Raw genomic sequence first — 24,631 nt, 5'->3', positions numbered from 1 at the left:
TTAGTCACTTTTATCTTTAAGTGAATTGACCTGATATTTTGTTCCATTTCACTTTAAATTTTAGGGGCGCCTGGGTGGCTCAGTCGGTTGAGCGACCGACTTCAGCTCAGGTCACGATCTCACAGCTCGTGAGTTCGAGCCCTGTGCCGGGCTCTGTGCTGACAGCTTAGAGCCCGGAGCCTGCTTCTGATTCTGTGTCTCCCTCTCTTTCTGCCCCTAACCCACTCACATTCTGTCTCTGTCTCTCTCAAAAATAAATAAACATTAAAAAAACTGTGTACTTTTATTGTTGTATACAGAAAGCAACACTAAAAATCTAGGGGACTATAAGTTGACAGCGAGATCACCCGAACGGGTGAAGGAAAGTCTGAAGAGGTTGGCAGACCTAAGGGGTACTGAGCTGGCTGGAACCAAAGGCATCACACCTCAGCCTGATCCCTGTCAGATCTCTGAGTCATCTATAGAATCTTTTTCTTTTTTAATTCATTTTTTAAAAATTTTAACTCCAATACACTTAACCTACAGTGTTATATTAGTTTCAGGTGTAAAATGCAGGCTCCAAGAATTCTCTACGTGACTCTCTGCTCATCTGGGAGGTGTACCCTGAATCCCTTTCACTTATTTCGTCTCTTTTTTCTTTGCTTGTTTTGTTTCTTAAATTCTGCCTGTGAGTGAAGTCATATGGTATTTGTCTTTCTCTGACTGATTATTTCACCTGGCATTTTACTCTCTGGCTCCATCCACGTTATTGCGAGTGGCAAGGTTTCATTCTTTCTTATGGTTGAATAATATTCCCTTACGTATATATGCCACCTCGTCTTTATCCATTCATTTATCAGTGGTCACTTGGGCTGCTTCCGTAATTTGGGTCTTGTAAATAATGTTGCTATAAACACAGGGGTGTGTGTAGTCTTTTGAATTAGTGTTGTTGTATTTTTTGCTCAATACCCAGCAATGCAATACTGGATTGTTGGGTACCTCTATTTTTTAACATTTTGAGAAATCTCCATACCATTTTCCACAGCGGCTGCACCAGTTTGCATTCCCAACAAGAGTGCAAGAGGGTTCTTTTTTCTCCACATCCTCACCAACACTTGGTTTTTCTTTGTGTTTTTTATTTTATTATTTTTTTAATGTTTATTTTTGAGAGAGAGAAAGCGAGAGAACAGAGAAGGGGCAGAGAGAGAGAGGGAAACACAGAATCTGGAGCAGGCTCCGGGCTCTGAGCTGTCAGCACAGAGCCCAACACGGGGCTCGAACCCACCAACCTCGAGATCGTGACCTGAGTTGTAGTTGGACGCTTAACCGACTGAGCCACCCAGGCGCCTCCATATTTTTTTATTTTAGCCATTCTGACAGGTGTGAGGTAATAGCTCACTGTAGTTTGGCTTGCATTTCCCTAATGATGAATGATGTTGAGCACATAGAATCTTTTTTTTTTTAACCTCCAAAGTCTCCAAAGGCAAATTTACCCACACCCACATCTCGAGCCCTGGCCGTCTTCCTTCACCAACACCCCAGCGTCGAGTCCCCATCTTAACTCTTGGACGTGGCTTTCACAATTCACCCAGACACCAGGCTAAGCACCACCCTCACCCTTCCCCCACCACGTTAATTTTGCTTTTCTCTTCTCCAGTACGATCACTTCTGTCCAAGTCTGACACCTATCACCTGCAGCATTACAAAATCAGCCTCCTAGCCAGTCTCCCTGCTGTGTTCCCTCGGTCCTGCTGGAGAGATGGCTCAAAACCAAGTCAGGCATTCCCTTTCCAGCCGCAGTACTTTTCTTGCCTGCAGAATGAAGACTACGCCCCTCAGATGGCACCTTCTTCCAGAACACACCTTAGCTGCTGCTGCTCATGAGATCACACGTGCACACATTTACACCAACACACATTCACTGATTCTCAAGAACCACTCCATGGTCTTGGGCCTGCCCGTTCCTCTGCCTGACACCCTTTCCCCTTTCCCTGCCCGAAGTCTCATCTTCCAAGGACTGGTTCACTGTGTGTCCTCTCACTGGCTTCCCTCAGGCCACCCCCTGCCCCCTCCCATCTAGGAAGGGGGCTCACGGCCCTGCGTGACAGGTAGGCATTGTTCCTCCTTAGGACCCCACGCGGTACCAGACAGATTCAGTGTGTGCGCCTTGGGATGGCGGTGGCCTGGGGTGGATTATGCCACTAAAGAAAGTCCAAGAAACAAGAGAACATCGTTTTCAAGTGACAAGCATGGAAGCAAACTAAATGAATAAGGAAAGAGTCACTGAAATGAGAAGAAAGAAGTATGTGGGACAATGGGCACATACGTTCAGCTCACCAAATGAGACGAGATGATGTCACGTCCTTCGTTGTTTTCAAGTGGCTTGACATGACATTCTGTCCAATTTGACTTTAAGCACTGGAATAGTACAACATATCCTTTAAAAAAAAAGAGAGAGAGCCATTTATTTCCATATTCGCCAGGAACTGGTAATTGGTCCGGTGCTCAGAAAAGAACCTGATTCCCTTGATACAGCCAACAGTTCAACTTCTGAATGAGGATGTGGGTTGAGTAAAAATAAAAACAATGTTTGATACATTTTTTCCTTTTTATCTGCAGGAATAAACAGATTAGCTAGACTATAGATTGGAATTTTAAAACTCCCGGGAAACACATTTCCTTAGTTACATATCTAGACAATGAGAAACCCTTGACACTGGGCCACATTCCAAACAGTGATGTTCAGATGCACTGCAAGGAAGTTCAAGGGCATGCTTTGATGACAAAGAGGAATGTGCTGAAGCAGATAGGGGGCGAATTTATAAGGTTCTCCTCTTCTGCCCGGAAGGAAATCCATCTGTTCATTTCCCAAGGGCACATCATCTCCAAAAGTCATGCTGGGAATTATGTTCACCTGTCCCTTAGGACAAAGTTAATCAGCAGTGAAATTTATGTCTTATTGAAGAGAGAACAGGAGAAAAGAGACCAAGTGTAAATCCTGAACCTCTAACAAAATATTACAAGAGTTGTCCTTTTAACTTTACAGGCCCTGGCTGGAACTTTTTGCCAAAAGGATGGTGGAGAGGTAGCTGCAAGTAGGATTCTTTGGGGGAAGTCAATCCAAAGTGGGTTGGAAGAACGAGGCCCGCAACAAGCAGGTAATAGCCCCAGTTTGTTCTCATCTCTCTCTATCCATGCCCTGGGCAATCCCTTCCCACACTCACTCTGGCCTTGGCCGTGTGACTTGACAAAAGCGAGCAGAGACTTGCAGAGTACTGGTGCATTAGAGCGGCCCCCTCTTGCTGCCGGAACCCCAGAACCACACACAAAGTGCCCCCTGCAGCCTCCCAGATGCCGAGAGACCCTAAGGACAGGCCAGGCTGTGTGGACACCTCAGCTGCCCCAACAGCCCCCAGCCCCCATGTCAGAGGGTAAGGCCAGCAGAAGCGTCACCCAGCCAAGCCACAGAATGAAGAGAAATAATAAGTTATTGTTGTAAGCCATGGATTCTTGATATACTCTTTATGCAGCCAAGGCCCACTGGTTCAGTACTTTCAGTCTTGAAGATAGAAATCATGCTGTACGTAAGTGCGGGTTAGTCATAATTCAATTATATGTGAATGGAAAACACATTGTCAAATTCTCTAAAGTCTACAAATGGATTTTAAAGTAGCCAAATCTCTCACCAGGATGTCGTTTCTTACCAATGTCCTCTCTTACTTTTTACCTGCCTTATCATACAGTTCAAAATTCAAATACTTTATAGGTCTCCCTTAAGGAACTTCCTCTTCTCCTAACCATTTATAGATAAGAACTCTTGCCTCCAGGAGGTGAGTTTTATTGTCCCCACGATAAGCAACGTTTTACAGGCGATGTGACTAACAAGTGGCCCAGCTGGGGCTTCCAAATCCTGTGTCATTGCTACCCCTGGGAATCTTCCATCTGACCAATCCCCCAGTCAGCCCCCTCTCAAAGGGATCAGCGCGTGTTCCCCCAGCCAAAGTGGGGGCACCTTTTCCAATTAATTAAGACTGTTATTTACCGCACAGCCAGAAGCCATTCGGAATATTGTGATGAGTATTGTTCATGAATTGCACTCTAGTAAAATCAAATGCCCAAGAAATTTTAAATACATTTAAATCAAAACACAAACAACATGTGGCTGGGGTTTGATAATAGCATAGGGCATCAACTGACCATCTTTCTAACGATCGTGCAGAAAGATTCCAATTCTGATGGGGTCATTTTCTTTTGATTCACTGCCTTCTTCATTCTACCGACTGTATTTTATGTATCCGCAACAAAGTGCTATTCCAATGTAGAATTTACATTTGTAGTCTCCAATTATATAGCAACATTCTACTTTAGAAATGCTCAATTACATTTTCAGTGACCAAGAAAAAATATTTTTATTATTATTTTTAAATTTAAAAAAAAAAACATTTATTCATTTTAGAGAGATCTTGAGCAGGGAGAGGCAGAGACAGAAGGAGACACAGAATCTGAAGCAGACTCTAGGCTCTGAGCTGTCAACACAGAGCCCAACGTGGGGCTCAAACCTTCGAGCCATGAGATTGTGACCTGAGCCAAAGTCAGACACTTAACCTACTGAGCCACCCAGGTGCCCTGAGAAAAAATATTTTTAATCAGCTTTAGAGTTCTGTATCAAAATTAGCCTGAACCAACTTCTAAGATTTTTTATGTAACTCCTTCTGCAAAACTAACTGAATTTTAAAAGTGTCTAGGTTTTCAACACTTGCATTTGACTTACAGAATGACTAACTCAAGTCTAAAGACAAATGGAGGAGGGGCTAAGGATTTGGGTTATTGTTAATGCTACATTGGTTTGTGGACTGGACACACTTTTTTTTTTAAATGTTTATTTTTGAGAGAGAGAGAGAGAGTGTGAGCAGGGGAGGGGCAGAGAGAGAAGGAGACACAGAATCCGAAGCAGGCTCCAGGCTCTGAGCTGTCAGCACGGAGCCCGACACGGGGCTCGAACTCATGAGCGGCAAGATCATGACCCTAACTGAAGTCGGACGCTCAACCGACTGAGCCACCCAGGATCCTCTAAACACACTTGTTTTAATGCCACTGCCTCATGTGTTGGCTCTTGACCTTATATTCCGTAGCTGGAATTAGAGAGATAGATATACCTAGAGAACTAGATGCACCTAAATACCGCCTTTTGTTTCGAGTCACTACCACGTCATCACTGTGAGCACACTACTTCCTCTCTGCTACGCTCTGGAGACTTACAGGTTCCCTTCTTTATTATATTTTCAAAATGCTAGGGAAGGAGTATCATGGGGTTCAATCTCTACGATCACCCAGATACAGATGAATCTAGTCTCATCGATGTTAATAAAAAATACTATTTTAAACTGCCTAGTATATGTTACATATATTATGAAGGTTCGTTAACTCATTCATCTTTATAACACTCTGGTTGAGTAGGAACTAATCGCTCCATTTTATACTTGGAGAAAAAAGTGAAGACCCTGAGAGCCGAATGTGCCCCAAGGTAAACAAAGCATGGCCAAGCCAGGCTTACACTCACGTCTGTTCAGTGTCAGAGCTGGCACTGACTGTCTTCACTCTATAGGTCTGAAAGTCGCTTCTCCTCTCCACACCTCTGAATCCACATCAGGAAAATAAGAAGATTGGAGCCCACCTTCTCATGGCCCTTCCAGCCCCAACAAGTGTTTCTTTGGACACACCATGGTAGGCTCGTCCATTTCCCCCTTGTTGGGTTTTGTCCGGGTCAAGAACTGAAGTGTACCTGCTCTGTTGTTAACATGATGTGTTGTTATTGATCCAGGTGAACCGAAAAGCTGATAAAATGCCTGACCGATGGCATCCAACTTCACAGACAACTGACAAGTTTTACAAGTTCAACAGGTTCTGTTTTGAATGGCTTCTACAAGATGGAGGTGGAGGAGAATGTTGGCCTGATGAGAAAATGAACTTTTTCTCAAAAGCTCATGCTCAGAAATTGTTCTATGTTACGGCGTTCATTTTCTAGCTCCTGGGCTGACCAAATCCCATGCAACCCAGAGGGGAGCAATACACATTTCTGCACCTTTCTCAACGATGTGCATGTGAAATCACTATCCACATGTCACTGATACATAACCTCTCTGTTCCTCATACTCAAGTTGCCTCAGTGGAATTCACCCCATCTCCGTCTGTTGATGTGAAACATAACTGTGAAAAGGAGCAAGATAGGACACAGAACTTTCCAGGGCGGTCTAGAGTGTTTTCTCCTTTTAGCAATGAGTGGCAGAGAACAGAAATACAGACGAGAGTTTGCCAAATTTATTAACTTTTACTTCATGCATATAAATTAAATCCTATGGAATGGGGCAACAGTTCCTTTTAAAGCACTATAGCTTTGATATCTTTAGGCTAAAACTTCCCCTTGAATCTAGGGGCGCCTGGGTGGCTCGGTCGGTTGAGCTTCCAACTTCGGCTCAGGTCATGATCTCACGGTTTGTGGGTCTAAGCCCCACGTCGGGCTCTGTGCTGACACTTCGGAGCCTGGAGCTTGCTTCAGATTCTGTGTCTCCTTCTCTCTCTGCCCCTCCCCTGCTCACACTCTGCCTCTCTGTCTCTCAAAAATGAATAAATGTTAAAAAAAAGATTTTTAAAAAAAAGTTTTAAAAACTTCCCCTTTAATTTAAACTTCCTAATTGAAGCTTAATGCCTAGCAGTATACAGTTTTTGCCTGTTACTGGGTTTAAGGGATTTCCCACACGTATTTAGACATAAAATAATATGGTAAACAAAACATTGAGTCATTCATAGACTTGTACTATCTGCTTAGCAACCATAAGAAAGTGTATTCAGAGATCCAGGAAGAAAAAGAGAGAATGTGTTTCTTACTATTTGTAAGCATACAACATTGACTACAGTTACAGCCATGATATTATTAAAAATGACCTTCCAAAAGAAGAAATAATGTAAAAATAGGAAAATGGGATATAAGGTCATCTGTTTACCAATCTACACTATAGTTACCAAATATATTCTGGAAGTTCAAAGTGAAGTTCGAATGTAAATTTTGAGGCTCATGACTGATTTAAGTGTTGAATTTTGCCCTTGCTGTTTGTCACTATGTAAAGAGTGCTTCTATATCATGCATAAACATGAAAAACACTTAGAAATATAGAAAAATAGCACCCAATTTTCTTCCTGAAATAAGTGCATATCATTTCTTGTGTGTGCATTTCTGGGAACAACTGAACGTCACGTCACAATAGAATTCAGCTTTATTTTTCATCTAAGAGTAGGTCTAGTTGTGGCCATTTTAAAAGGTGGCGCATTCACAATTATGGAAGAGATGTTTGTGTCAGAAGAATGCGCAACTTGACTTTCAAAGTCTGAAAGATGGAGAAACTTAACTGACTGTAAACTTGTAAAAGTTGAGTTTTTCAAATTGGGTTGGGGTGACTGGGTGGCCCAGTTGGTTGAGCATCCAACTCTTGGTTTCTGCTTAGGTCATGACCTCATGGTTCATGGGTTCTAGCCTCTTGTTGGGCTTTGTGCTGGCAGTTGGAGCCTGCCTGGGGTCCTTTCTCTCCCTCGCTCTGCCTGTCTCCTGCTTGTGCCCTATCTCTCTCAAAATAAATAAGTAAACTTTTTTAAACTCTAAAAAATAAAATAAATAAAATAAATTCTACAGAAAGGAAAAATTGAAAATGTATAAAATCTCAAAGAAAATAAAAAGCAATAGTAAATCATACCTCTTCAAGAACAGTTAATATTTTAGTGTATCTCCTTCTACTGTTTTCCAATACACGTATATATCTTTTTAACCTAATTGGTTTCATATTGCAATTTGATTTTATAATGTGTTTATTATAAAGGGTACTACAGTGGACATCCTTATAGCTAAATCTTCCCACATCCTTAGTTTATTTCCTTGAAGCAAATACCTAGAATGTTAATTGATAAATCATTGAGACAGCACATATCTAAGTCTTTAAAAAAACAAACTGCAACATCACCTCTGCAAAAATTCACTATTTACTTTCCCTCCGGTAATGACTTTTTCCCCAACTCTAGCCAAGATTGGGTAGTATTTTTCCCCTTAACATTTCCAGTTCAAGAAGAGAAAACTGGGGACACCTGGGTGGCTCAGTTGGTTAAGCATCTGACTTCAGCTCAGGTCATGGTCTCAAGGTTCTTGAGTTCGAGCCCCACGTCAGGCTCTGTGCCAACAGCTCAGAGCCTGGAGCCTGCTTCAGATCCTGTGTCTCCCTCTCTCTCTGCCCCTCTCCCGCTCATTCTCTGTCTCTCTCTCCTTCAAAATAAACATTAAAAATTTTTTTTTTAAAAAAGAAAACTGGCTTCCCCATGTTTGGTTTTGGATTTATGTGAATAAAAGAGTCATTTAATTGATCACTTTTTAATTCTTATTTTATTTTATTTTTTAGAGAGAGACGGAAAGTGTGAATGGGGGAGAGGGGCAGAGAGAGAGAATCCTGAGCACTCCACACTCAGCGCAAAGACCGATGCCACAACCATGAGATCATGACCTGGAGTCGAAATCAAGAGACAGACGCCCAAACGACTGAGCCATTCAGGTACCCCTAACTGAACACTTTTGACTATACTTATAGGTGTTTATTTACTTCTATGACTGTGCATTTTCTTTGCCCAGTTTTCACAGGGGTATTAAGTGTTCCTATTGACTTGCCATATAGACGTAAAATATCGACTACTCTTCTGCTACAAAAACTGAAAAAAAATTTGTCCAGATTTTGAGGCATTACTAAAGTTAAAATGTTAAGCTTCCATACAGTTAAGCCTGCCAAGCCTTTTCTCTACAACTGCCATCTTTGATGTTTTGCTTAGAAAGCCTTTGCACAGCCTATACATTTAACCCCTCTCTACTTCCTTCCACTTCTTTCAGAATTCCTTTTTGTATGTAACAATATGGTCCACCTAAACTTGTTTTCCTTGGTTCTCTATGTATTTTGTGATGCAGACATATGTTTTTTTTCTTCTCCCAAAACTCAGGGGTTGCCACAACACAATTGAATTTTCATGCCTTTCTCTATAAGTTGAAATTCCACCTTATCAAATTATAACTTTATATATAAGTAGGATCTGTGTTTTTTACTATATTTTATACTTTATTTTAAAAAATTTTTAATGTTTCTTTATTTTGAGAGAGACATGGAGTGAGAGCGGGTGAGGGGCAGAGAGAGAAGGAGACACAGAATCCGAAGCAGGCTCTAGGCTCCGAGATGTCAGCACAGAGCCCGACGTGGGGCTCGAACTCACAGACTGTGAGATCATGACCGGAGCTAAAGTCAGATGCTTAACGGACTGAGCCACACAGGCACCCCTTGACTATTTTTATCAATCCGTCTTCCTATTCTAGTACTACATTCCCACTTGAATTATTAATTAGACCTTTACAGCACATTTAACAGCCAGCATGCATGCACTTTACATTTTGCTCTTTCAGAAATTTCTTAATGTATTTCATTCGTTTATATTTCAAAATGAGCTTTGCAATTACCTATTCAGTCTTAGCATGACTTTTTATTGGATTTGCACAGAATCTTTACATGAATTTGGAAAGCATTACTATCATTATAGTTCTCGGTTTTTCCATTTAGGAGTTTGCCATGGTTGTGATGCAGCATAAATTTTTGCACATGCACACACACACGTGTGCACACATACATGAACTTGTAAATAAGAAAATACCCAATCTCAAAATGAAAACTATGCCAAAGACCTACAGGAATCTAGTCCACGGCATGGCAAATATGTTTGCTCTGCAGTAGACAGGAATGGACAGGGTTGAAGAGAAGCAGGCTGTGTAAGATAGCAAATGGCAACTGGGTCCTGGGAACACCCCACCCATACCATGCAGCCTTATCTTTGTAAAGCAGCATCCTAATGCTAAGCCAAGAAAGGTTTGGAGCCCTCAGAAGATAAAACTTAAGCAAGCTTTTTGTCCTATGTGGCATGATACCCCAGAATGCCTTCTGATACATATGAGAGGGATGGAAAATAGATTCATGCTTTTGTTTGTTTTTGTGAGAGAGAGCATGAGTAGGGGAGGGGCAGAGAGAGAGGGAGAGACAGAATCCCAAGCAGACTCCATGCCCAGCAGGGGTGCAAATGTGGGGCTTGATCTCATGACCATGAGATCATGACCTGAGCCAAAATCAAGTCAGACACTTAACCAACTGAGCCACTTAGGGCCTCCAATTCTTGCTTTAGGTAGGCAGTCACCATACAGAGTGAAATAGGATAGATTAGAAGTGATATACCATCATAGGAGCCTTATTCACAAAAGCCAAAAGGTGGACACAACCCAAATGTCTATTGACAGGTGACTAGATACACAAAAGGTGGCATACACATACAATGAAATATTAACTCAGCTTTTAAAAAGAAAGAAAACTCTGGAGGCACCTGTGTGACTCCATCAGTTAAGCATCTGTCTCTTTATTTCCACTCTCCTTGTGATCTGGCGGTTCATGAGATCAAGCCCCAAATCAAGCCCTGCTTGGGATTCTCTCTCTCTGCCCCTCCCCCACTCACGCTCACTCACACTCTCTCTGCCCCCCCCCCAAATAAATAAATAAAGTTTTAAAAATCAACAAAAAGAAAGAAAATCCTGATGGATGAACCTTGAGGACATTATGCTAAGAGAAATAAGTCAGTTATGAAAAGACAAATAGTGTAGAATTCCTAAGGTGCACAGAGTAGTCAAATTCACAGATTTTTTTTTTAAGTGATGAATGCTGTAACCTCCAAATGTGTTATAGTGTGGGAATTTTATGAAACTTCTTTCATCTATGTAGTACACATTTATTGAGTACCTACTGTGAGCTAGGCAGTATCCTAGGTGCTGAGATACAGCCACGGACAAGTGTAGCGAGGTTCCTAGTGTTTGGATCCTCCAATGCGATGGGAGAAACACAGACTATAAACGGGTCAATACATAATTAATTTGAAAAGTTTTGGTAGTGATAAGTTCCACAAAGAAAACAAATCTGGGTGATGTGATACTGAGCTGACTGGGCACCACTTTAAATTAGACACCAAAAGTTATATATTTTTTACAACTTTGGGCACAAAGGCTAGAAAAAGCACTGTTGGGCTAGTTGCCAACAAGGTAAGCTGATGCTAATATCAAAGGGACCCAGTTCAGCTCAGGCTGTTTTAATGCTGTTTTACAATAGAGAATGATTATAATTTAATTTTTGATCAGTTATTTTTTATTCTATAACCTACTGAAGTGGATTGGCCGTTGAAAGACTAGTGACAGTGTTTAGGGCCTTCGTCTGTGGAGAGTAAAGTATAAGGACCTTGTATAGGGACTCTGAGGACACCTCTGGGAACCTCTTGGCCTGCTGAAGTCTGTAACGTGACTTCCAAGATAAGGCACTGCGGAAGACTGGGATTTTGTACTAGGTGTTATCTGTGAGCCACTTTGTGAAGGCCGACAGAACACCTAGCCTTAGTCCCTTTAGAATTAATGGCTGGGAACTCACTATTCATCTGGAAACCTAGGGCACTGTAAATAGAGTCTTGTCTTACCATAGGGCCCGTCTTCAGAAAAGAAAGCTATTATAGGGTCTGGGGATCAGCTTACACTGACAGGTACTAATCTTAGCAATAATTCATTCCATGCCACGATTCGTGCTTTGTGTCTCACTCAGCCTTACGGTGAACTTTGGAGCCCACAGAACAAAGAGCTCAGGTCTATAATCAGATACTACACTAAGTGCTATCATTTCTTTCTCTTATTATCATAGAGAGTTACCCCCACAGGGCTCCACTTCATCGTCCTAAATATCTGGAGCTATCCTATATTTCCTTGTTTTCTATGCTGAGGATTAGTAAGCATTCAAGCAACAAACAAGCAAATTTCTTTACGGAGATGCGTTGACAACCTGTTTTGGCCAGACAGTCATCTGTAAGAGCAGTCTGTGGATACGATGTCTAAGAATGCAGGACAGAAGGAGATACAATTGATTTGTGAAGTGGATACGGTAGCCAGGCTCTAAGATGGATTTCAGGGCAGAACAGAACAAGAGGAAAATGACCCCTGCCCTCAAAGAATTTACAACCTAGCTAGACAACCAGGTGATTCAAGTAATGAGGAATTGTGGCAGGTGCTATAATAGAAAAGGGTGTATGGCAGGACCCAATAGGGAAAGTTAACTCAATCCGGGAGACTGAGAAGCCCTCCCAGGAAAAATAGCATTTAAGCAAAGGTCTGAAGGGTACCTTGGGGTTGGGAAAGGGCAGGCAGGACTCTAGGAAAAGAAGACAGAAGAGGTAAAGATCTTGGGACAAAAGGGAACACAATGCTTTGGAAAAGAATGGGGTAAAAATCCAGTTTTGGGGGGTAATGGTGTGAGAAGGAGATAGGGAGAAGGGAGATGGGTAGGAGTGGGTAGCTGGGGCTGCATTGTAGATGGCATTAAAAGGGGTTAATTTAGGCACAAGATTCAGCCTTGAAGGCCGGTGTGGCTAAGAGAAAGGGAGAGAGGAAGCACGGGTGTAGGAAACGAGTTAGAAGCCAGTTTAAGGGAAGACGGGAGAACGTCACAGGCTTAGGTAGAGGCAGTGGGGAAGGCGGAGGAATGGAAGGGCAGGAGACAGATATAGGAGGCAGAACATACTGACTCTGGCCCTCCCAGGTCACACAGCCTGGACTTCATTCAATCCACACAGGAATCTACATGAGAAGGTGATTCAGATCCCATAAAGTCTTTATGAAGTCTCTTTGCTGTCCTATACAACAAAAAGTTAGGTTCCAAGGTAAAGGCAAACTGTGAAATGCATTCAAAAGAAAAAATATCCTCTCAGAGCTGAAAAGGATTTCAATTGTGGTTTTGTTTTTTGTTTTCTTTTTGGCTGCACTGGCTTTGTGCCCTATACTTCCCTAAGCCTAAGAACTCCGTGGGGCTTGTAAACACAAATGTCATCACATTACCCAGAGGAGTCCCATTCAGTGGGAATCTGTGTTTTCCCTAAGTGATGGCCCCAGGTGATCTTTAGTTCAGACAAATTAGGGAGCTGCTGGGCCATGGGAGACATGCTGATATTCTCTTGTATGTGGTCTTTATTATTGGACTCCACTTACACAAAACTCTAGAAAATGCAAACCAATCTATAGAGACAGAAAGCAGATCAGTGGTTGCCTGGAAATAGGGGTGGCAGGCGGAGATGAGAGGGAGGAGTACCAAGGGCAGAAAGAAACTTCTGTAGGTAGTAGATAGGTTTGCCATCTTGATTAGGGTGATGGTTTCACAGGTGTGTGTACATGTTGAAATCAAGGCTGGGGCAATATTCTTGCAGGTATTGGGTGTCCTGATTCCAACACCTGTATCTGGAGGGGCAAGGATGCCTTGTTGGTATATCTAGCTGACCCACAAATCTCAGACAGGAATGACTTTACCAGTGAAAGAGTATTAGTAACAGGAACTATGTTCATCATCAAAGTCTCTGATTGGAGACTGGAGACAAACACAGGTAAATAGCTGAAGACAGCTGAAGTGTGTATATTCTGGAGTGTGACTTTGACTCAAGGCTCTCTAATGTCATCTGATCACCGTTAGAGCAACTTAGAAGGTGGGAGCAATCAAACTGTGCATCAAAGGATGAATGGATAAACCAAATGGGGCATATGGATACAGTGCGATACTATTTAGCCACACAAAGGAAGGAAATTCTGGTATGCGCTACATGGATGAATCGTAAGGACATTATCCTAAGTGAAATGGGCCAATCATAAATACTATATGATTTCACTCCTATGAAGTGTCTCTTGTACTCAAATTCACAGGGACAGAAAGTGGGATGGTGGTTGCCGGGGCTGGAAGCCTGAGGACCGGTGGTGGGATGGGGAGTTTTCGGCCGATGGGTAGAGTTTCAGTGTGGGAAGATGAAAAAGTTCAAGAGATGGTTGGTGGTGAGAGCAACATAACAGTCTGAATGAGCTTAATGCCGATGGGCCGTGTACTTAAAAATGGTTAAGATGGTAAATTCCATGCCATGTGTATTTTACCACAACTTAAAAAATACTTTAAGTTTATTTATTTTGAGAGAGAGAGATCAGAGGGGAGCAAAGAGAGAGGGAGAGAGAGAACCCCACGCAGGCTCCTCGCTGTCAGTGCAGAGCCTGACGCGGGGCTCAATCTCATGAACCAGGAGATCACGACCTGAGCCAAACCAAGCATCAGCTGCTTAACCGACAGAGCCATCCAGGTGCCCCTAAAAACATTTTTAAGACATGAGACGTGATTCCTTTCCCTGGTATTATCCACTCTAGAATGCTCAAAATTGTTTCAAATCAACACTTAACTTTGATTTTTAGAAGTATGTGGTTTTAATTTTAACCAAGTATAAAGGTAGTGCACTTCCATTGTAAGAAATAGGGGAACTGAGAAAAATATTAAGAATTTTTAGTAAAATATAAGATCATGACTCTCACACAAATATAAAATGAACAGGTGTCAAAGATGTTGTTTACTTTATTATTAGTAAGAGAAGAAGTATGTTACATTGACAGGTAAACAGCTAACATGAATTTACAAATTGGTCAGTATCGACTAGGCAATAATCACTTAGGTTCTATTGACACAAACTTATTTGCATTAGGACCCTGTGGTAGATACAACTGAAAAGTGTGCTAGACAGGACACCCAGTAGCACCCTTCCCTTGTTTGGTCTCTTCAAAATCTTCCACGGGACTAAAACAACAACAACATCATCATCATCATCATCATCATCATCATCATCATCATTCTTTGGAAACCCTCATCCCAGGAAAACACTCCCTTTGATTCTTTTGAGTCAAACTTAAGCCGGAGCATGAAGCTTTTACGAAGCACACTGAACAAGTGTTATTAAGCAAATGAAGCGCCTTCCCGGACGCCCTACTCGACCGGACCCTCCGTGCGCACCTGCCGGCGCATCTCCCGAAGGGCAGGGAGCGATGGCGCCGCCCACTCGGCCTCGAGCGCCCGAAAGGCAAAGGCTCAAAACTTGGAGCTGACACCGGACCCCGCTGGGAGCGGAGCGGGGAGAGGCTGGCTGCGCAGGGCCCTCGGGCGGGAACGGGAGACTCTGGCGAACCCAGATCGGCCGCGAAGGAGGGCAGCGGCACGGCCAACGAGCCTGGTGGGGCCGTCCGGGCGGCGCCGCCTCTTCCCTCCCCCGCGCTAGGCCGGCGGGGCCGCGGAGCCGCGCGAGGAGCAGGGGCGGGGCGACCTTTGCTCCGTCCCCGGAGACTGCGGGGCGGGGTGTCGGCGCCGCCCGGAGCCGGCCGCGCGCGAGGTTCCCCGCCGCCTCCCGCTCGCACCCCCTCCGCCCCTCCCACCGGGACCTGCTTGGCCGCGGCGGCCGCCTCCGGGCGTCCGCACCTCGGCCCTCGGTTTCGGTCAGACCCGCCCGCCAGCTGGTTTCGATTGGGGACGGGAGGCCGGAGCGGCCGGGACGCGCGGAGGGAAGCAGAAGCGAGCCGCGGAGTGGGGACGGTCCGGCGCCGGAGACAAAGGGCGCACGCGCTCACTTCGGGGGCTGGAGCCGGGGGCGCAGGGGCGGCCAAGGAGGCAGGTGCGGGCCCCGGGATGCGGACGCCGGTGGTGATGACGCTGGGCATGGTGCTCGCGCCCTGCGGACTACTGCTCAACCTGACGGCCACGCTGGCGCCCGGCTGGAGGCTGGTGAAGGGCTTCCTCAACCAGCCCGTGGACTTGGAGCTGTACCAGGGCCTGTGGGACATATGCCGCGAGCAGACCAGCCAAGAGCGCCAGTGCGGCCAGCCCGACGTGTGGGGCTACTTCGAGGCCGAGGTCGTGCTCGTGGCGCGGGGACTCATGGTCACGTCGCTGGCCGCCACGGCCCTGGGGCTGCTGCTGGCGTCGCTCGGCGTGCGCTGCTGGCAGGAGCGGCCGCGCTTCGCGCTGGCCGGCCTCTCGGGCGTGGTGCTCTTCGCCGCCGGCCTCCTCAGCCTCATCCCGGTCTCCTGGTACAACCACTTCTTGGAGGACCGCGCCGTCCTGCCCGCCGACGCCAGCCCGGTCACGGTGCACGTCAGCTACAGCCTGGTGCTGGGCTACCTGGGCAGCTGCCTGCTGCTGCTGGGCGGCTTCTCGCTGGCGCTCAGCTTCGCGCCCTGGTGCGAGGAGCGCTGCCGCGGCTGCCGCAAGGCGCCCCCTGGCAGCCCGCGCCGCAGCAGCATCAGCACCGTGCACGTCGACTGGCTCGAGCCCGCGCTCGCGCCCGCCATCAAGTACTACAGCGACGGCCAGCACCTGCCGCGGCCCGCCGACCTCGGCGCCGCCCGCAAGCCCAGGGTCGGCTTCCCCATGCCGCGGCCTCGGCCCAGCGCCTACAGCAACCCGGTGGACGTGCTCCGCGGGGAGAGGGCCGACACCCCCGATGCCTCCTTGCCCAGCACCGGGTGCTGCCAAGGCTCGCTGCCCTGCGACTCCGACCTGTAGACGGCGGCCCCCCTACCTGCTCTGGCCAGGCTCTGCCCGGACAGAGGACTCGCTCCACCACGTCCAGCCTTGAACTTGTCTGTTACCTTGTAGCCGGAAACACCTGGCTCAGAGTCTGAACCCGGACACGTTCCTGTAACCGGTTTGGAGGGTGATGTTCCTTTCTTGTGGCCAAACTAGACTCCTTGGACAATTAGTTCAGGGTTTGTTTGGTTTTCTTTTTGTAGAGTTTAGTCTTCCTCTCCGAGGGATCAAGGTCCTCATATGGAGTGACGCGTTTTTCATACTTTAAGCTGAAGGAGATATAGCAAGGGTGCTTTTGCCTCGTGTTGACGTGGGACAATAACAAAACGTCAAAATCAGCAAACAGAGGCCCCAAAACCCTGTTTTAACACCTCGAAGCAGTATCCGGAAATGCCAGTGAACCTTACATCAATATAATTTTTTTCCCTGCTGTATATAATTTATTCTTATGCAAACTCTCAAGAGACCAATATACTGGCTATGTTTGAACGAAGCTCTTAAAATAAATGTAGAGCCATGCAAATACCGGCAGTTTTTGTGGCTTTCATGGAATAACTTGTTTAACTCATATTTACATTTCTTCAAGTATGCATAGGATTTGTCTTTATTACTTTTTTTTTTGGTGGTCACTGCAGAGTTTCTGTATTAGAAGCCAGGTGGGATTGAACAGACTAACCTTATATTGCTCTATTCCTTGGCTACCTCACCCTGGACTTAGAGGACCATAAATTAAATATTTGGTACCAAGTGGAACCTGTTAATCACATCGGATTAAGGAACATGGGCATACATCTCTTATTTATGAATAAAAGCTGAAAACAAGAGTTTCAGTATATTCCCTCAAGCTGTTTTGTCTCCAGTACAACCTTTAGGAGTTTAATCATTCATTGCTAACAATTTCCTGGCTGCTTAAGCACTGTTTCTGAAATCTAGCACTCAGATCTTTGCCCCTCTTAGCATAGGATTACTAAAAGGAGCCCCCCCCCCCCCCCCCACCCACCACCATCACACACACACTAAATCCCTGATTGCTTTATTTTCAGGTTCGGGCTGGTTTCTGGGCAAAGCCAGGTCTATTGTTGAAAAAACTAGAAGCACCAGTTTCCGACACAAAGTGAGCCTAGAAATCTTTTCCTCTTGTAACAGTGGTGCCTAAAATCACAGGTAGGCTGCTAAGTGTTCCATGAGGGAGACTAAATCTCCAACAGGGCCGGCTCTCATTTCAAGCTGTTGATTTAAGGGTGCCTTTTACTGAGCCGAATCTCATCTTTAAAACTTACCCTTGGCATCCAATTCAGAGGTAGGAATGTTCAGTTCAGTAGTGAACTGGTAACAGAGAGCTGTACCGTAAGTAACTAAACGGCACCTGCTGCTTATTAGCAGTGGAAAGGATAATATAAATTTGCTTCCTTTGCCATTTTGTACCAGAATCACCTGTTTTTTGAGACCAAACCTTAAAGCACAGGCGTATCATTTGGTGACCTCTTTCAAATGCAAATTCTCATTGAGTAGGTCTGGAGTGAGGCCTGGAACTGATTTCCTAAGGAGCTCCCAGGAGGTGCCAGAGCTGATGGGAGGCCCCCACTTGGGGCTGCAAAGGCTTTCGTTGGGACTGTGCCTGGCTCAAATTGCAGTCCTTCCCAACTGGCAGCACAGAATCAGACCTTTGAGAGCTTGCCCCCTAGGAGAGCTAGGGCACTTGCTCCAGGGAACGGGGCCCAGATGGAGAAAAAGCAACACTGCTTTCTCAGCTAACACCTCAAAAGGCAGGGATTAGGGGCCTGGGAAATCAGGACCTAGCAGACAACAAACATAAAGATACTGGGTTTCTAGCAAGTATTGAATTCACTGAATCCTGCCTGCATAATAATTCCAAAAATTTCTTAGAGAAGCCTGAGTAGAAACAAAACTAGTGTTTTGTATGTTTTCACTTTTCCTCCCTGCCCAATTATTCTCCTGTGGCTTATATTCAAAACAGTTCCCTTCTGGTGATTAAGACTTTGTTTTCAAGAATTAGAGCTCCATTTTTGCCCTAGCACAGAAATGAAACCAAAACTCCTTTTAAAAATGCAAACTGGCTTTTGCTATAAAAATATTCAAGAAAGCCTGGAAAGGCACTCCTGCATCAGGCTGGGATCTGTTTGGAGACACACGGGTCATTCTGTGCCACAGCAGCATAAACAGACAATGGCTTTGACACACAAGACGCTGGACCAGGCTGGAGCCTCAGGAGTGGCTGTTGTGGGCCTGAACTTCTCCTGAACTTCCTAGGGACTAGCCAGGCGATCTCCCCGCAGGGAAGACACTAATGGGGAACAGCACAGCCGCTCTGCCTCAAGCCTCCCCCTCCCCCACCACCATGTACCAACACAGCTTGTTCTGAATAATCCCAGTCACATACAAAGTATGTGTCCCCAGTTACTGGCTGAAGTCTTCTCAAGATTACTCCAATTATGCCTGGAGGGCGGGGAAACACGTGGAAGTGGAGGAGATACTGCGTTAACAGGCTTCCGGCTCTACCTGTTCTGCAGTGAGGCTCTTCTGGGAGCATGCCCTCACTAGGGAAGGGTGAGGTTTTAGCACACAAGCTGTCGAGCCTTTGTGGAGGCTGTAGGAGGGCTGTCAGCGATGCTTTGCAAACCACTCTCCACTGCGTAGATCGCCCAACTGATAGATTTGGGGATGCCTGTCATCTCGTCAGCACCTTTGTGGACACTTTGGAAAACCACCGTTCCAGGCTCTGCGTTTGTGGAACTTACACACTCTAGCAGGAGAGCTGTGTACAAGGACAATGAATAACAGACCAGAGCCAAGGGCTGGGGGAAAAAAAGAGTGGGATTTTAGGAAAGGCAGCCAGGAAGGGGGTGATGGCTTGGCCGGAGACTGGAAAGAAGGGAGAGGGGAACGTTGCAGGCCGAGAGAACAGTGATGGCGCAGCAGTCCAGGCACCAGGGTGGTTTGCTTCTGTCTCACTCTAGAACAATCTGCTAAGGACAGGAAGAAGCAGGAGGTACCTTTGCCTTGGGAAATCCTGCCCTCTCCCTGTTGTCAGGTTAACCGCTTCTCTAGGAGGGAATACAGTCTGGAACAAACGCAGTCTTTTACAGAACGTTGTCCAAATCAAGGGGCGCCTGGGGGGCTCCGTCGGTTAAGCGGCTCACTTGGTTTCAGCTCAAATCAAGAACTCATGTTTTGTGAGCTCAAGCCCTGGAGGTACCTTTTGTGAGCTCAAGTTCCTGGAGGTACCTTTGAGCAAGACTTGGGAAATCCTGCCCTCTCCCTGTTGTCAGGTTAACCGCTTCTCTAGGAGGGAATACAGTCTGGAACAAATGCAGTCTTTTACAGAACGTTGTCCAAATCAAGGGGCGCCTGGGGGGCTCCGTCGGTTAAGCGGCTCACTTGGTTTCAGCTCAAATCAAGAACTCATGTTTTGTGAGCTCAAGCCCTGCGTCGGGCTCTGCACTCACAGAATGTGTTCAGAATCGAATACGATTCGGTTTGTGACTAACTGGTGAGAAACATCCTGTTCTGTTGATGTATATAGATAGCCCACAACGCAGCAGGCATAGAAAGACATTCGAATCTCAGGGCCACATCACATCCCCAGGGTTCTGGATCTTACCCCCGTATTTTCAGTCCCACCTTCTTAAAATGAAGACCTGTCAATCATGTCTTTAAAAGCCTCAGGATGTTCCTTATGTGTCATCCACTCTTAGCTTAAATGCCATTCATGGCTTGGCCAGGGCCTGTGTTTTTTCATAGTTTTCCCCTGTCCCATCGCACCCTAAATGGCTGCTCTCCCCCATCAGCTTCAAGGTGTCCTATTTGAACACATCATCCACATGTTCAAGTGTGCCGTTTTCTTGGGGTACTTTCCTGTTTCACCTCTAAATTGAAGGTAAGGGCGTGGTTTCTATGCATTTTTATAGTCCCAGAATGGGTACTAACACTTGTTCAGGGCCCGTTAGCAATTTATTAAGTTAGGGGCGCCTGGATGGCTCAGTTGGTTGAGCGTCTCACTTCAGCTCAGGTCATTATCTTGCGGTGCATGAGTTTGAGCCCTGCATTGGGCTCTGTCCTGACAGCTCAGAGCCTGGAGCCTGCTTTGGATTCTGTTTCTCCCTCTCTGTTCCTCCCCTGCTCACAATCTCGCCATCATTATTCCAAATAAAAGCTTGTGTGAGGGGCCAGGGAGGAAAAAACAAAAACAAAAACACAACTTGTGTGCAATTCTCATCCAGTCTTCCCAATGACCTCCACCCACATTCCTCTCTCCCCACACTGCAAGCAGTGAAATGAGCCCCTCCAGTAAATCTCCATTACACAGGACTGAACACAGGAAAACAAGGGCTTTAGTCCAAATCAAGGAAAATACAGACAAGGCATTTGGGAGTGGGGGCGGGCATAGGGCCTGGGAGAGGCAGCGCTGACTAGGGGGTTTATTCTCCCGTGTTGGTGTGTGGAGAGGAGGGCTTAAACCTTGAGGTAGACACAGTTCTACAGCACTCTTGTCCCACCGGCCTGCCCAACACGTCTGACAGGGAGGCGGGCGCCGCTGGGGGGTTTTGGGGTAACGGTGGGGTTTGGAGCTGATGGCCAAGAAAGAATTCTTGAACATGTCTTTGGTGCAAAAAGGTGATTTTATTAAAGCACGGGGACAGGGCCTGTGACAGAGCTGCATGGGGGTTGTGAAGAGTGACTGGTTATATGCTATGGAGTTGGGAGGTAAAGTCAAGAAGAAGTTTCTTAGAGGGATCTCCATATGCTAAAGACTCACATTACTGGAGGCCTTGCTATTGTCAAGCTAAGGTCAGTGTTTTTTTTTTTTCCCTCTAGCAAAGCATTATGATTAAGACCTAAGAAATGGTATAGTCTGTATTTCCCTCAAGTATTTGTCAATGGGCTGCAGGTTATGAGGAAATTTGACTTAACCTTCCAGTTCCTTCTTGCCTTTTTTCCCCCCATCACTATGGAGGGGAGGGTGATGTTGGGGCTCCAGGAAGCTGAGTCTGTAGGTTTCTGAAGATTAGGCTATGGATAAGATTGCCTTTTTCTTATAATTTACTAAGATATTTGTGAACTGATGGAGACTCAGATCCTGCACGACTATGATCTCTATCAGGTAACCATTGGCTTTCTTTCCTTTCCTTTGTTCTTGGGCAGGCAGGCGTCCCTGAGGAATATCCCACGTAACCCACCTGGGGGACGGGTGTGCTAGCTTGTGCTTGGCCCTCCGCTTGTCTTATGCTCCCTCATCACAGTCACATTCATAAACCAGCGTGAGGTCCAGGCACAGAGCCAGGCAGGGCAGGCCAGCTCACTGGTGAGGAGCACCTCTGCCATTCAACATGGCCACCACCACTCTCCCCCAACCACCTTGGCTCCCAATCGTGCCAGTGCCCCCCAAAGAGCTGCCACTCATCACAGGGCTGAGGGTCCCCGCAGTTTTACTAGAATTTGGGGGGGGGCGGCTGGCATATGCTTCCTAATAACGTAAGACCTGCCCTTGCTGGACTTTGGCTTTCTTGTCTGTACAACGGGGAAGAATGGATTTGATGTGATCAGAGGGCCTTTCTAAATTTAGTATCTTGAGAGTGAAAGATAAGAGTTAGGTGCAGTGAAGAGGAGAAAAATAAGTAAACAGTGAAGGCTTAGGAAGCTCATTGGCCTGTAAATTGCCTGATGGCAACTAACTCCATGTTCTGGCTCTTGGTTTCTCTTGAATTTCAGAAGGCTTTCAGCAGTTAAAATAGTAGGAACTTGATGGATCCCTCCCATTATCAATGATCCCCTATTTATTTCCTAAAGAGAGTATACAGTGTTTAACTGCTGGCTATAAACATAAAAGGTCAAGTTTTGCATAGGGCTCCTTGACTCTAAAACATGAACCAGTTAACTTTGGTAAAGCTCCTTGGTCTCTCCAGAAGAGAACCCAAACCTCCCAACAGATGATAGATGTTGAATTCCTAGAAGGAAATTCAAATTTTATATCTGCCACGGGGTTTACTACTCCAGCTCTTTACGTGGAGAAAAAATTAAGAAATTAACACCTAATACAGAGACCATCACAAAAGGCGGCTCTTAGAGTTAATATGCCATTGCTCCAAACAGGTAAGATTATGAAACCGATATAATTAAACCCAATTCTGGGGATAGGGATGGTTAGGAATTGTTCACCTTATGAATGGGTACTTAACATTTATACTTAAGTCTTTCCGGTGAAAAGGACAATCAGATGTGTCTTGTAAACTCTTAACTATAGGGAAAGCGTAACAGGATGTGTTGAACTAGATTCAAGTGGCATAATACTTAGACACACATTCATAGGGGAACAAAGAGAAAAGACATAACTGAGCCAGGGCAGAAGGTGGAGGGAAGGGGTGCATCCACGGACACACAGATTTGGCTGCTGTTCAGCAACCCTTTTCCCCAGGAAGAGGAAATGGAGGTCCTATCTGGGGTCTAACCTGGACGTGAGGTCCACAGGTTAGAAGGTGCGGCCAGGAGTTGCACTCTAGTGGACAGCTTGCAGAAGTAGGAAGTAGACGGAGCTGGCCAGAACACGAGCCTTGGAAGTCCCATGGAGGTTTGAGGTCCACAGGAGGTGAAGGCGACAGCTGAAGTGTGTCCAGGCAAAGTGTTAATACTGCCACATGTCATCCGTGCATGGTTTCAAGCCAGATTCTTGTGTGGCATTTTTACTCACTTTTGCACAGAGAGGCAGAGCCTTGCCAATGGCCAACTTGGCAGTGAGATGGTTCTTGGGAGAGGTAGCAAGAGAAATCTAAGATTCCCTCTGTGGATGAGAGAGGTCTCAGGCCCTTTGGTGCTGAAATGGTTTTTGCCAAATACAGCTAAGCACCCGATCAACTTAATGCTGCTCTGCGCGTCTCCCAGGATCAGGAAAGGTGGAACCCACAGTGGTTATTTATTTGGCCAAGTACTTGGGAATTTTTATACTTGACTGCAAAGCACAGTCTGTTTTACGTACCACACTCACAGTAAGAAGCCCAGGACTTCTCTTTATGCTCGGTGGCCTATACAAACCCATTTTGTAAGAAACTAAACTAAACAAATCATGATTGATTTGCCCAAGGTTGCTATTGAATTTTAGACAATACTGCAGTTAACCCGTCTCCCATCACTGATACAGTGCCCTTGATTCCTTACATAAGTGTGAAGGAAGATGTCATCTCGAAGGCAAGCGGAAATATTAGTGGTCAAAGGGACTTTGGGATCTAAGTAGCATCTACATGTTTCCCCGGCAGGCAAGAGCTGTTTGAAATGCATCCTGGTCCACACCTGTAACTCTGTGTTGAGAACAGTGTCCACCCACTTTACTTCAGGAAGCCTTAGACAAATCGTCTGGTCGAGTTTCTACATCTGTGAAGTAGATTCACCTGTACAGTTGATTCTTGAGCAAACAGAGGTTGGGGTGCCCTCCCCCGGCAGTAGAGAATCCACATATAACTGGGCTCCCTCAAGACTTAACAGCCTCTTGTTGACCAGAAGCCTTACCCATAACAGTCAATTAACATATTTTGTACATTGTATGTTTTATATGCTGTAACCTGACAAAATAAGCTAGAAAAAAGAGTTACTAAGAAAATCATAAAACACCTTCACAATATTGTACTTATTGGAAAAATCTGCACCTAAGTGGACGCATAAGTGCAGTTCAAACCTGTGTTGTTCAAGAGTCAACTGTACTTGGTTTTAGAGTCAAATGAGAGCATTAACGGTTTTTATAAATTTTCAACAAAAGCGAGTGCTAAGTTTGTAGGTATCAGAGAGTGGTAAAGAACTAATACTTGAACACTTGCTACACTGCAGAAACTTGACCTTTACCTGAAAGGTAAAGATTCGAGAGAGATCATTCCCGTTTGCAAGACTGAGAAACCGGTTCAGAGCAATTACACCTCAAAGTTAGTGACAGAGAGAAGATTCAAATGCAGAACCTCTGACTAGAACTGGGGCCAGGCACGCGGGGATTAGATAGTTTCTGTGAACAAGCCACGACCTACATCACTTGGGGCCTGTACTGACGTCCACCCCTGCTGGTGATGAGTCTGCCAATACCCACTAACAAAACCAAATGAACTCTCCCAATTTTAAAGAGCAGTTATTTTAATAAATTA

At 45.5% G+C, this 24,631-nt stretch overlaps 1 protein-coding gene and 1 long non-coding RNA gene across 2 annotated transcripts in view; both read left to right on the top strand.

Annotated features, from left to right (window-relative positions):
• Positions 1-6,017, top strand: part of LOC125923404 (uncharacterized) — a 7,102-nt gene extending 1,085 nt beyond the window's left edge. The window contains exons 3-4 of the long non-coding RNA XR_007458026.1: positions 3,026-3,137; positions 5,585-6,017. This is a non-coding gene — a long non-coding RNA (uncharacterized LOC125923404). The remainder of the gene's footprint in view (positions 1-3,025; positions 3,138-5,584) is intronic.
• A 9,508-nt stretch (positions 6,018-15,525) lies between these two features.
• On the top strand, positions 15,526-16,568 carry CLDN23 (claudin 23). Its single transcript, XM_049631669.1, has one exon. It carries the CDS (start codon positions 15,594-15,596, stop codon positions 16,467-16,469), a length of 876 nt encoding a protein of 291 aa, XP_049487626.1. The 5' UTR covers positions 15,526-15,593; the 3' UTR covers positions 16,470-16,568.
• The last annotated feature ends 8,063 nt before the right edge of the window (positions 16,569-24,631 follow it).

Source organism: Panthera uncia, chromosome B1 (genome assembly GCF_023721935.1).
Source record: "Panthera uncia isolate 11264 chromosome B1, Puncia_PCG_1.0, whole genome shotgun sequence".
In the NCBI taxonomy this organism is placed as follows: Eukaryota; Metazoa; Chordata; class Mammalia; order Carnivora; family Felidae; genus Panthera; species Panthera uncia.
Note: the sequence above shows the minus strand (reverse complement) of the source record. Positions and strands in the feature narration are given on the sequence as shown.

Excerpts from the sequence above, each read along its gene's own strand:
- CLDN23 (XM_049631669.1), top strand. The coding sequence starts at position 15,594 with ATGCGGACGCCGGTGGTGATGACGCTGGGCATGGTGCTCGCGCCCTGC.